The following is a 13,247-nucleotide window of genomic DNA, read 5'->3' as shown; positions in this document are numbered from 1 at the left end:
TGGCTCTATATTTTAAGTATCCTTTAAGACCATGAGAAATCTGGTCTAGGACACCTCTTAATCCATGCCCAGGGATTAGCATAACCTAGCTGGCACAACTTAAAAGGTTTCTTTTATTCACATTTTTACGTCACTGTATTTTTAACATAAAAAAAAACCTCTTCCCAGTGTGCCAGAGAGACAGGTCAGTGTTGTGCGGTTTCTCAAGTGGCTGAGAAATGAAAATTTTTTTGTCTTGAATAATTTGTCCTCAGTAAGCAACACACAAAATCTGATTCTAACGCCTAGTCATTAAACTAGGTAAAATACTAAACAAACCTTACTCCTGTTTTAGCAGTACTTGTCACTGTTTCACTATCTTCCTAACCGTGAACAGTGCTGGTGTCTCTGTGGGGGATGGCATTTTACTGCTACTTCCCAGCCAGAAGTCCTGTCTGCTGATATAGTTTGACACAGGAGGTGATGGTCAGCATTTGAATGCCCGAGAGAAGCTGGAGACTTTTCACCGTTGTTTTAAGGTAAGTTCTGCTATTTCACAGGGAAAAGCGTGTAGAAACACTAAGTTCATGTATCTAGAAGACAGATCACTAAGGGATAGAACTTACCTTCAAACAACGGTAAAGCTCTCCCGCTTTGAGGACTTGGTTAACCTGTTTCTTACCATTTCTGAAGAAATGTAAGCCCCTTCCAATGGCGAGTACTTTTTGCTGTCAGTTTTTTCTTATCATGAAACAGCTTTATTTTAAATTGCATGAACAAATGGGTTAATACCATGATTATTTAATCAGAAAGGTTTTATTGTGAAGAGGGTAAAAACACAGATTCTAGAGGCAAATTGATCATATTTGAATCCCAACTCTGCCCCCTACGAGCTGTGTGACCTTGGGAAGTTCCTCAGGCATTCTGTGCCTCAGTGTCTTTCCTAATAAATGGAGATAATAATAGTACCTACCTCCTTAAAGAATTCTGAGTACACAGTAAGTAGTCAATATGTGTTAACTATTGTCGTTATTATAATGTGCTTAATTTAAATATGTGCCCTTAACGTGTCTTAGTCCAGAATCCTATCTTTTGTGCTATGAAAGTGGATGAAATGATGTCTCAAGTGGAGTTGAAGGATGTGTAAAATTAGACAGGTAGATAGGAGTGAAATATGGTTGAATAAGAGTGTTCTAGCAAAGAAATAGCATGTGAATAATGAATTGGAGAGGAGGTTTGATGAAAATGGGGAGATGATGGTGGCCAGATTAAAGACAATGGCTTATTAGCTGGCTCCAGAAGATAATCGTTCCAGAGAACCAAGAGGACTTGGTGATGGACAGGATGAGGGAATCAAGGAGAGGAGGGAAGCATGGACTTCCGGGTTTCTGGCTTAGGTGATGGTAGCAATGATGATCCTGGATAAGATTTGTAAGAGAACAAATAGGGGGAAAGAATCTGCTTCCAAGTCTCAAGTTTAACGTGTTGAGTTTGAGGTTACCTTTGAGCGTTACGTTAAATGTCATAATCAGGGGCTACTGAGTCCAGTAGAAATATAGGAATCACACGTATGATTTTAAGTTTTCTAGTAGCTACTAGAAATACCTTTTTTTAAAGTCTTTAGAGACAAACAGGTGAAATTAAGGTTAACGATGAATCTTTTTGTACTGAGGCTTTGAAATCCCATGTATATTTTACACTTCACAGTGTGTGTCAGTTTGGACACTGTTTTGAAGTGCCTGGTGGCTGCTGTGGAACAGTGCCGTTCTGGACCTAAGGGGCTCAGTTAGGCTGCAGCTAGAGAACTCTGACTTAGTAGGCACATAAGTGATAACCAAAGTCATGTGCATAGGGGACATCAACAATATGGAGAGAGAAAATACTGATGTTTATGGGATAGGTAAAGAAAGAGCAACTAACAAAGGAGAATGAAGGTGGCTGGCAGCTCTAGTGCTCCTCAGAGGGTTCCATCAGGAACTGCCCATGATCCAGCGCTTGCCATATTTGCATGGAAGTTGTTAGCTGGAGGGCAAAAAGCAAAGGAATATGTTTATTTTCCATTTCTCTTAAGTTGATGAGGCTCTATCTTAAGTTTGTTCAGCAGAAAGCAATATACCTGGGTTTTGCTTTTGTAGTTCTAAGCCAAATCTACCTGGCTGAATTATAATTTAATGATATTCATATATATATTATGAATGTCATATATAACATTATTAATGTTAACATTATTATAATTAACATTAATTTTATACATATATATTAAAATGTTCCTCAATGCCTCTCTTTGGTGAAACTGTTTTCTATATATTTAACATGTTTGTTATTGCAGATCAATCTCAACGAGGTAGCCTGTTCACTCTCTTTTTGAACAATCCTCTAATGGCCTTCCTATTTGTCTCTGGACTGTCAAGCATGCGTAGAGGCCTATGGGAAAAGTGTCAAGAATATCTTCGAAAAATCAACCGCGACATTGCCCAGCTACTGACCCATTCACGTTCAATAGGTACCCTACTACTGTAACTGCACACTTAACAAAATGTACTATCCTGGTTTAAAACTGTTTAAATTGTTTGATGTAATGGTATTTGTTGAAGGTAGGAAAGTTGAGAAGGTTTTCCTGAACATGTCTTCCCTTTTGAAATGTATTTTCCACTTAAGTATCCTTTTACTATCACTTTTCTCCTCTTTGCAGATCAGGCATTTCTCCAGTTTTTTGGAGATGAATTTCTTCGCTTGCTTCTCACAAGGTTTATCTTTTGTTCAGCCACCATGAGGATGCACAAGATTTTTCGGGTAGGCAAACAAGATCAATCTTGCCATTTTAGGTGTTTAAGAATCATGTTTTACCTGCATTAAGTAAACTTTGAATAGATCCAAAATAGTACTCATACATTAATATGTAAGGTATGAAGATGAACAGTATCAGGCACATCTGAGTATCTACCACTCAGTTTAAGAAGCAGAAAGTTTTCGTTACTTTTGAGGCCCCTCAATGGGCCTTCCTGATCTTATCTCCCTCTCAAATGAAGCTAAAACCCTGAATTTTGTAATTGTCATTATAGTTTTGTCACATGTCACCCATTATCTTCTGATAATGGCCCTTTGGGTTGTGTCTGGTTTGTTATTGTTAAAAATGACGCCACTGTGAAATCTTCCATCAGTTACCTGGCACACATACAGATTTTCTCTGGGGAACGTACCTAGGAGTGGATTACAGGGTCAGACAGTACAGGTGTATTCAGCCTTACTAGTTAAAGGCCTGGCTGTACAGTCCACGCTTGCACTAGCCATGTGTAAGAGTTGCTGTTTCCAGTGGTCATGTATGGACGTGAGAGTTGAGCCGTATAGAAGGCTGAGCACTGAAGAATCGATGCTTTCGAACTGTGGTGCTGGAGAAGACTTTGAGAGTCCCTTGAACTGCAGGGAGATCCTACCAGCCAATCCTAAAGGAAATCAACCCTGAATATTCATTGGAAAGACTAATGCTGAAGCTTAAGCTCCAATACTGGCCACCTGATACGAAGAGCCAACTCATTGGAAAAGACCTTGATGCTGGGAAAGATTGAAGGCAAAAGGAGAAGGGGACGAAAGAGGAAGAGATGGTTGAATGGCATCACCAACTCAATGGACATGAGTTTGAGCAAGCTCCAGGAGATGGTGAAGGACAGGGAAGCCTGGTGTTATGCAGTCCATGGGATTGCAAAGAATCAGACACGACTGAGCAACTAAATAACAACAATCCTTGCCAACACCTGTTGCTGTTATTGCTTATGTTTCATGTGAATCTGGTGGGTGTTAAGTAGTAGGTCCTTGTGGTTCCAAGTGTCATTTCTGGAATGACTGTTGAAGTTGAACAGCTTTTCATATGTGTTCTTTATGAAGAGTGTGTTTAAGATTTTGGTCTATTTTGCTCTAAGTAGTTTGGTTTCTGTGTAGTCATGTAACTGTTAACATGTAACATTCATCAATCTCTTTTTTCAGTCATCAGTTCATCTCAGTTTTTGATGCATTTTGAAGTAAACTGTGGACTTTACCCCTCAACACTTCATCATGCAAATAAATAACTGGATTTTATAGTTATGTATTTATTTTTTAACTTCTTTTTTTTAATGTAAACTTTACATATAATGAAATACACAGAACTAAAGTGTACCATTAGGTGAGTTTTAACAAATAGATATATCTTGGGACTTCAATAAAAATAAATAAAATTTTAAAACTTCATACACCTTTGTAACTCAAACCTCAGTCAAGTTTTACAATAGCATCATTCCAGAAAACTTTCTCCATATCCCTTTCTAGTTAGCCTGCTACCCATTATCCCAGAGGCAATGCTGTTTTTTTAATTTTCATTTCAGATTAGTATCAGCTATTTACACAGTGTACTTGAATTACACTGTGTAAACCTTCTTTGATCAAGTATATTCTTAAGATTCATCTGTGTTGTTTCATGCAGAAGTAACTCATTCTTTTGAGTAGTTCCATTTTCTGAATATGTCACAGTTTATTTAAGCCTTCTCTTTTTGATGAATACTGGGGCAGATATAAACTTTTGACTTTTATAGATAAAGAGGCCACGAACATTCCCAAAGGAATCTTTTTTTCCAAAGACTTCTGTTTTGAATTTTCTTGGCCATAGGATATGTATGTCTTTAGTTTTATAAGAAACTGCCAGACCTTTTCCTCAAACTAGCTGTACCATTTTCTTTTCCCAGCAACTGCGTATGAAAGTTGCTTTGTACCCTTGCCAACACATGATGTTGTCAGCCTTAAATTTTTTTAAATTTATTTATTTTTAACTGAAGGATGATTACTCTACAGTATTGTGTTGGTTTTTACCAAACATCAACATGAGTCAGCAGTAGGTTTACTCGTGTCCCCTCCCACTTGACCATCCCTCCCAATCCCACTCCTCTAGGTTGTTACCCAGCTGGGTTTGAGAACCCTGAGTCATACAGCAAATTCCTATTGGCTATCTATTTTACATATGGTAATGTATGTTTCCGTGTTACTCTCTATACATCCCCACCCTCTCCTTCCTCCCCAACCCAGAATTGTCCATAAATCTGTTCTCTATGTCTATGTCTTCTTTCAGTTCAGTTGCTCAGTATTGTCCAACTCTTTGTGACCCCATGAACCGCAGCATGCCAGGCCTCCCTGTCCATCACCAACTCCCAGAGTCCACCCAAACCCATGTCCATTGAGTCAGTGATGCCATCCAACCATCTCATCCTCTGTCATCCCATTCTCCTCCTGCCCTCAATCTTTCCCAGCATCAGGGTCTTTTCAAATGAGTCAGCTCTTCGCATGAGGTAGCCAAAGTACTGGAGTTTCAGCTTCAACATCAGTCCCTTCAATGAACACCCAGGACTGATCTCCTTTAGGATGGACTGGTTGGATCTCCTTGTAATCCAAGGGACTCTCAAGAGTCTTTTTCAACACCACAGTTCAAATGCATCAATTCTTCGGTGCTCAGCTTTCTTTATAATCCAATTCTCACGTCCATACATGACCACTGGAAAAACCATAGCCTTGACTAGATGGACTTTCGTTGGCAAAGTAATGTCTCTGCTTTTGAATATGCTATCTAGGTTGGTCATAACTTTTCTTCCAAGGAGTAAGCGTCTTTTAATTTCATGGCTGCAGTCACCATCTGCAGTGATTTTGGAGCCCAAAAAAATAAAGTCCAACACTGTTTCCACTGTTTCCCCATCTATTTCCCATGAAGTGATGGGACCAGATGCCATGATCTTCGTTTTCTGAATGTTGAGCTTTAAGCCAACTTTTTCACTCTCCTCTTTCACTTTCATCAAGAGGCTTTTTAGTTCCTCTTCACTTTCTGCCATAAGGGTGGTGTCATCTGCATATCTGAGGTTATTGATATTTCTCCCAGCAATCTTGATTCCAGCTTGTGCCTCCTCCAGCTCAGCGTTTTTCATGATGTACTCTGCTTATAAGTTAAATAAGAAGGGTGTCTCCTTTGCTACTCTGCAGATAGGTTCATCGGTACCATCTTTCTAGATTCCATATATATGCATTAGTATATGATATTTGTTTTTCTCTTTCTGGTCAGTCTTAAATTTTAACCAGTTTGGTGGATTTATAGTGGTATATCAGTGTAGTTTAAACTTACATTTCACTGATGAATGAGGCTATTGGACATCTTTTCAGGTGCTTATTAGTTATATTTTATCCTGTTCTGTGGTATGCCTTTTTGTTTTCTTAACAGTGGCTTTTGAAGACCAAACTTTTAAAATTCTGATGAAATTTGAACTGATCTTTTTTTTTCTTCTTTTTGTGGTGTGTTTTATCTGAGAAATCTCTGCTTAGCTCCAAGTCACAAAGATTTTTCTCCTATGTTTTCTCGGAGTTTTATAGTCTTAGCTTTTATATTTAGTTCTGAGTTAACTTTTGTTTACAATGTGAAGTAAGGGTTAAAATTTTTTTTCAGTATGTATGTGGAGTTGTTCTAGTGTCCCTTGTTGAAAAGATTATCCATTTTTCATTGAGATAATTTTGTTGTTTTTTGAAAATCATTCAACCATGTATGTATAGCGTTATTTCTAGATTCTAAATTCTGTTCCATTGACCACTAGCATTTTTTTCTCCAGTATACTACTTCCTTGATAATTGCAGCTTTACAGTAAGTGCTGAAATCCTTATACTCTAAGGCCCTGATACCACCAAAACGCCTTAAGTGTTTTAATAGTTCTAGATCCTTTGCATATCTATGTGAATTTTAGCATCAGGTTTACATTTTGATTGAGATTGCATTTATTCTATGTAATCAATCTGTGGAGAGTTGTATTTTAATAATATTAAGTCTTCCAGTTAATAAATATGGTATATCTCCCTATTTATCTAGGTCTTCTTTAGTTTCTCAGCAATATTTTGTGAGTCTTATCATATAGGTCTTATATATGTTTCATTAAATTTATTCTGAAGTATTTTAAGTTTGGGGATGATTTGTAAGTAGAATTATATATTTTTTATTTCACTTTCCAATTTTTGTTGCTAAGACATAGACATACTGATATCTTGTAAATTAACCTTGTATCCTGCGTCTTGCTAAATTGAAGTATTAATGTATTCCTTAAGATTTTTCTATGTACATGATCATGTCATCTTCAGACAAAAGCAGTTTTACTTCTTCCTTTCCAATCTGTGTTTTATTTTATATATACGTGTGCTTTATTTATTTCAGTGTTACAGCAAAATGGTTAATAGAAGTAATGAGAATGATTAGCTTTGCATTGTTCTTGATTTTAAGAGAAGATTAATCATATACCATGAATTATAATGTTAATTGTTAGTTTTTCATAGATATCCTTGTTCAGATTGACTGTTGTTGTTTAGTCGCTAAGTCATGTCTGACTCTTTGCAACCCCATGGACTGCAGCATGCCAGGCTTCCCTGTTCTACAGTGTCTCCCAGAGTTTGGTCAAACTCATGTCCATTGAGTTGGTGATGCTATCCAACCATCTCATCCTTTGTTGTCCCCCTCTCCTCCCACCTTCAATCTTACCCAGCATCAGGGTCTTTTCCAGTGAGTCAGCTCTTTGAATCAGGTAGCCAAAGTATTGGAGCTTCAGCTTCAGGATCAGTCCTTCGAATGAATTTTCAGGGTTGATTTCCTTTAGCATCGACAGGTTTTATCTCTTTGCTGTCTGAGGGACTCTCAAGAGTCTTCTCCTGCTGCTGCTGCTGCTGAGTCGCTCCAATCGTGTCCGATTCTGTGCGACCCCATAGATGGCAGCCCACCAGGCTCCCCTGTGCCTGGAATTCTCCAGGCAAGAACAATGGAGTGGGTTGCCATTTCCTCCTCCAATGCAGGAAAGTGAAAAGTGAAAGTGAAGTCGCTCAGTCGTGTCCAACTCTTAGCGAGCCCATGGACTGCAGCCTACCAAGCTCCTCCATCCATGGGATTTTCCAGGCAAGAGTACTGGAGTGGGGTGCCACTGCCTTCTCCAAAGAGTCTTCTCCAGCACAATTCAAAAACGTCATTTTTTCGACGCTCAGCCTTTACGGTTCAACTCTCACATCCATATACAACTACTGGAAAAACCATAGCTTTGACCATATGGACCTCTGTTTGCAAAGTGATGTCTCTGGTTTTTAATATACTGTCTAGGTTTGTCAAAGCTTTCTTAAAGGAATAAGTGTCTTTTAGTTTCATGGCTGCAGTCACCATCCGCAGTGATTTTGAGGCCTGAGAAAATCTGTCACTCTTACCACTTCTGTTCCTATTACTGAGAGTTTTTGTTTTTTTTACCAGGAATGGGTATGAAAGGTTGAAAGATACTTTTTTCTGCATTACTCTGATATATATTAATTCTGTTAACATAGTGAATAGCATTGATTGATTTTCTAACAGTAGCCATCATTGTATATTTGAGCTAAACATATTTTGTGGTCATGTATCCTTTTGCATTGCTGAATTCAATTCGGTAATACTTCATTGTGGATTTTTGTGTCTGTTTTTATGAATAATTATGGTGTTTAATTTTCTTTTCCTGTGATATCTTAATGTGATTTTGTTATCAAGGTAGTGCTGACTTCATAAATTCAGTTGGGATATGTTTGATTCTCTTGTCTTTCTTAAAGAGTTTGTAACTGACATTATTTCTTCCTAGAACGATTGATAGAATTCATCAGTAAAACCATCTGGATCTGGAGTTTTCTTTTGGGGGATGTTTTAAATTATGAATTCAAATTCAAAGACTATTAATGTTTTCTCTTTTCTTCATAGTCAGTTTTAATCTCTTGTGTCTTGCAAGTCATTTTTCTAGTTTATTGCCAAAAAGTTTTTTGTAATATTTTATTATCCTTTTAGTTTCTGTAGAGTCTCTAGTGATCTTTCTTGCCTTGTATTGGTAATGTTTCTTAAGTTTCTTTTTTCTATTTCAGTCTATTTCTATTTCTAGTCTTTTTATTTTAATGATCTTTGTAAATAAAAAGCTTTGCTTTCATTGATTTTTTTTTTTACTGCTGTTTGTCTCTTTTCTATTTAATTTATTTCTATTAATACTTTATGTTTTCTTCTTTTTGATTACTTCGATTTTAATTTGCTCTGTTAATTTCTGTGTTTTAAAACTTAGATCTAAAATCTTTTTTCTCTTTTAATGCAAGCACCTACTCTTTTTTTGTGGGGGGAGGGCTGCACAGCATGTGCAGTCTTAGTTCCCTGACCAGGCATGAAACCCACGGCCCCTGCATTGGAAGCAGAATTTTAACCAGTGGACTGCCAGTGAAGTCCCCAATCACCTCCCTAGGGATACTTGAAATGAATATATATGCTGCTACTGTTGTATGAGGAGTTCTATAAATATCTATTAGATCACAGTGGTTTATGTTATTCGAGTTATTTATATCCTTACTGATTTTCTGAATGATTGTTCTATTATTGCAACATACAATGTGTATTTTCCTCTGGCTGTTTTTAAGGTTTTATATTAGTCTCCTACAGTTTGATTATGATGTACTACCTGGACATGCATTTCTTTGTTGTTTTCTTCCTGCTTGGGGTTTGTTTAGCATCTTGAAGCTGTCTAAATATCAACCTATTTAAGATATTTGGAATATTTTCAGCCATAATTTATTCAAACGTTTTTTCTTCACTCCTCTCTTTCTTTATTTCTGGGACATCAGTTACATACATGTCAAATGACCTAATATTGTCCTTCAGGTCCTGATTTTCACTTCAGTTTTTCTTTTTTAAAGTGAAAGGTTTATTTAGATGCTTTTCATTTTTTAAAAAATGTCTATTTTCTGTCTAAGTTACTGCTGCTGTCTTCAACTTTACTGATGTTTTCTTCTGCAGTAACTAATATGCTTTTAATCCTCTAACCCTTGAGTTTTTCATTTCAGCCATTATATTTTTCTCATCTGTAGTTCTTTGTGTTCTTAAAATATTTTCCATTTTTCTCCTCATATTTATCTTTTCTTTTGTTCTCTAAATGAATGGGAATAGCTAAAGTTTTTACCTACTAATACTATATTCTCTATCATTTATAGGTTTGTTTTTTATCATTTTTTTAATTAGTCAGGAGTCTCATTTATAATTCTTTGTATGTTTAGTAATTTTTGTTAGACTGTGAGCACTGTAAATTTTCTAATGTTGAATTCTGGATTTTGTTGTTTTTCTTTAAAGAGTGTTGGGCTTTGGTTCTGATAAGAGTTAAATTACTTGAACATTTCTTTGATGTTTCCATGGCTTGTTTTTAAGCTTTTTAAGGGGAACTTTAGTAAAGTGATGTTTAGCATACAGGTGCAGGCTTATTTCAGCCTATTATTTTTCTGCGTTCTCTTTCATATATCCCTGTTTCAATACATATTCTCCACTGTAGAGGTGTGTGGTCAGAATTTAGATGTGTCTGAGCCTTGTGCAAGCTGGGAGAATTGTTCAGAGTACAGTAACTCCCTACCAGTTCCTGATTTTATTGTTTTCTTGTTTTTTGTTTTTTTAGGAATTTTGAACTTTTCATTATTGTTACTCCTCATAGTAGTTAGTGTGGTAAAATGAAAATTTGGTCTCTGTAATATGTAATTACTGATGGCTACCGATAGAAGAGAAATATAAATGACATAAGAATATATGGACTGTCATATTAGATGTATAGAAAAGTAGTTATTCAGTTTTTCAGTAAATTTTAAATGTTTGACAAAATTGTAGTCTATATAAAGTACCAAATGAAGATGAATTTCCAAGTGAGAATCTCTTGATTCTTGAAATTATTTCCTTTTGCTTCCATGTAATTACAAAAACTACGTTGGTCCTTTTCTGTCCTTTTTTTTTCCCCCATGATCTTTCATCTCTCTTTCCAGGGACTCTTTTTTTTTTTTCACTCTCTTTGCTAATATGCTCAGAAATCCCAGCCATTTCCATAGCTTTAATATTTATCTTTATACAGATTATATCAGTGTATTTATTAATGTGTGCATATAGTATATGCACACATATATGTGCATATGGAATAATATATATGCATATAGAATAGTATATAAAAATAGTATGACAGATTGCTCAAACCTGTCTTCTGAGATACAGCCCTGAATTTTCAAATTCTGGTTGATGGGTAGTTCTCTTTTATGGCCCATTATCTTAAATAAAATATACCTAAAACCTGAAAGTTATATACTATCCCCAAAATATCTCCTCCTTTACATCTCTTTTTCTCTGAGTAACTCTCAACTCTTCTTTTGAGCCATCCTTTCCTGAAATCTTTGTCATTTTTGACTCCTCCTTCTCCTATAATTAAAATGCAGAGGTCCATTAATTTGACCTTTTCAAGCTTTCTCATGTCTTTTCTCTCATTCAGATTTCCACTATAACATTCAGTTATTTATTCATTAAATAAATACTTGTTTAAATTCTATATGTGCTAGCATTTCTGCCTCCCAACAAGTAGGAATTATGTGGTTTCCATAATATAACATAGAAATGATAGGTCCCATTAAATACTTGTGAAATAACTCGCTAAATGAAAATATTGGGTTGAATCATAAGAAATTATTGTTTTTCTAGGGTCAAAATGGTCAAATGTCAACAATTTTGTATACTCAACAAAAATATTTCTGATATGAAGGAGAAAAATACATATTAAGTTATCCTTAAATAGTAACTTAATGACAAGTTCAAGTATGTTAACAGTTCAAGTACAAGTTCAAGTATGTTAACACTAATATTAACATGTGTACAGTAATATTAATGTGTATAATTAATGTTAACAGTAATATTAATGTGTAAAATTTTCTTTCTTCAAACTATGTAACTTGACTTTTCTCTTATTTGTTTACCAGGAAACACGGAATTATCCAGAATCATATCCACAACTGCCAAGGGATGAAACAGTGGAGAACCCTCATCTCCAGAAGCACATTTTGGAATTAGCATCCATTCTGGATGTGCGAAACGTATTCCTTGAGAATACCATAGACGACTATTAAAGCAAAAGTCCTCTTGTTGAAACACGTTTTCATTTGCCACAGATTTTAAATGGTGCAGTTTTCTAATGTGATGACAGATACATAGTGGTGTTATTTAGTTTTTATTTTTCAATTTAGGACCACCATTTTAAAAACAAACTGAAAAAAAAATCGTTCAAACTTTTAGGGTAACTTTTAAAATACAGTCTTTCAGGTGTTTTATTAAAACCTCGATTAATCTTGGAATTTTTATTTTTTGGTTTTGAGGTATGGGTACTTACCTCTAACATCTAATCCTGCACTCAAATAGTTACTATTCTCACCCTGAGAAGAGTAAATCATTTATTTTTGTATAATGAGGAAGATCCAACTCTTATACTTGGACCTTAAATGTGTGGATTTGGAAAATATATAATTGTTCACAGAGGTGAAACTAGCCAGCATGGACTACTCAAAATCAAAATCATAGCCCTTCCATAATATTTCTTTTCATTCCAAGTTAGTATCAATAGGTAGAAAAATGTGTGATTCTTTGAAGCATAATCAAGTCATAGTTCTTGAAAGTATTTTAATTCGTTTAAATGCCGTCAAAATTTCAGAAACTGTAAAGCATTGATTTGTATCTGAAAAGCTAAATCTTTAATTGGGGTCTTTAGATGATAAATATCATTTGGAATGTGTGAGTCCTGTGCTATCATGAGATATATTTGCATATTTTGTTTTCTTTGTAGTTTTTGAATGCCGGAAGTGAAAAGGAAGTGAAAAAGAGCAGCTTTTAAATCTTCCCGTCAAAAAATCAGATTGTTGGTTTCATGATCCAGTGTTTCCTTAGGAATTCCATTTAAACTCTTATTAATGAGATCAAATTGGAAGGCTATATAGATTGAAGTTTGTGGCATACACTGCAGAGTTGGTCAACTTTTTGCCTGGTTCAGATTGATGAAACTTCAAAGTAAGTCAGAGATGTTATTAATATTAGTTGAGGGTAACTGAATTTATTATTTAACCTAAAATGGAAGTTGCTTTTGCATTGGCAATTTGGAACTGAGGTTTTTAGAAACTCCTTGTATTCACTATTTTCTACTTCATGCACAAGTTTTTTAATTATTTTATATAGGATTCAGTGTATAATATTTATAAAGATTTTTTAGTTATTTTTTTTCCTTTTTATCCCCTTCATAAAATTCACAGGCACTAGCTATGATTTCTTACCCCTCTTTTGACTCCACAGCTTTCAGATTGAGAGATCTATGAATCAAAATCCCTTCTACCTAATTTTCCATACAGGCTCATAGTCTACCTCTGGCAGTCCCAGGGGAAATGAGGTATTTGCTGTTGGTGCC

The 13,247-nt window shown here is 35.6% G+C and overlaps 1 protein-coding gene across 3 annotated transcripts in view; it reads left to right on the top strand.

Moving 5' to 3' along the window:
- SCAI (suppressor of cancer cell invasion) overlaps positions 1-12,651 on the top strand; it is a 108,785-nt gene extending 96,134 nt beyond the window's left edge. For all 3 annotated transcript variants that reach the window (XM_018055762.1, XM_018055761.1, XM_018055763.1), the window contains 3 exons: positions 2,309-2,482; positions 2,672-2,772; positions 11,779-12,651. In XM_018055762.1, coding sequence (XP_017911251.1) covers positions 2,309-2,482; positions 2,672-2,772; positions 11,779-11,925 — 422 coding nt within the window. In that variant the 3' untranslated portion in view covers positions 11,926-12,651. The remainder of the gene's footprint in view (positions 1-2,308; positions 2,483-2,671; positions 2,773-11,778) is intronic.

The sequence above is a fragment of the Capra hircus genome, chromosome 11 (genome assembly GCF_001704415.2).
Source record: "Capra hircus breed San Clemente chromosome 11, ASM170441v1, whole genome shotgun sequence".
Taxonomy (NCBI): domain Eukaryota; kingdom Metazoa; phylum Chordata; class Mammalia; order Artiodactyla; family Bovidae; genus Capra; species Capra hircus.
This window is presented reverse-complemented; position numbering and strand designations above follow the sequence as displayed.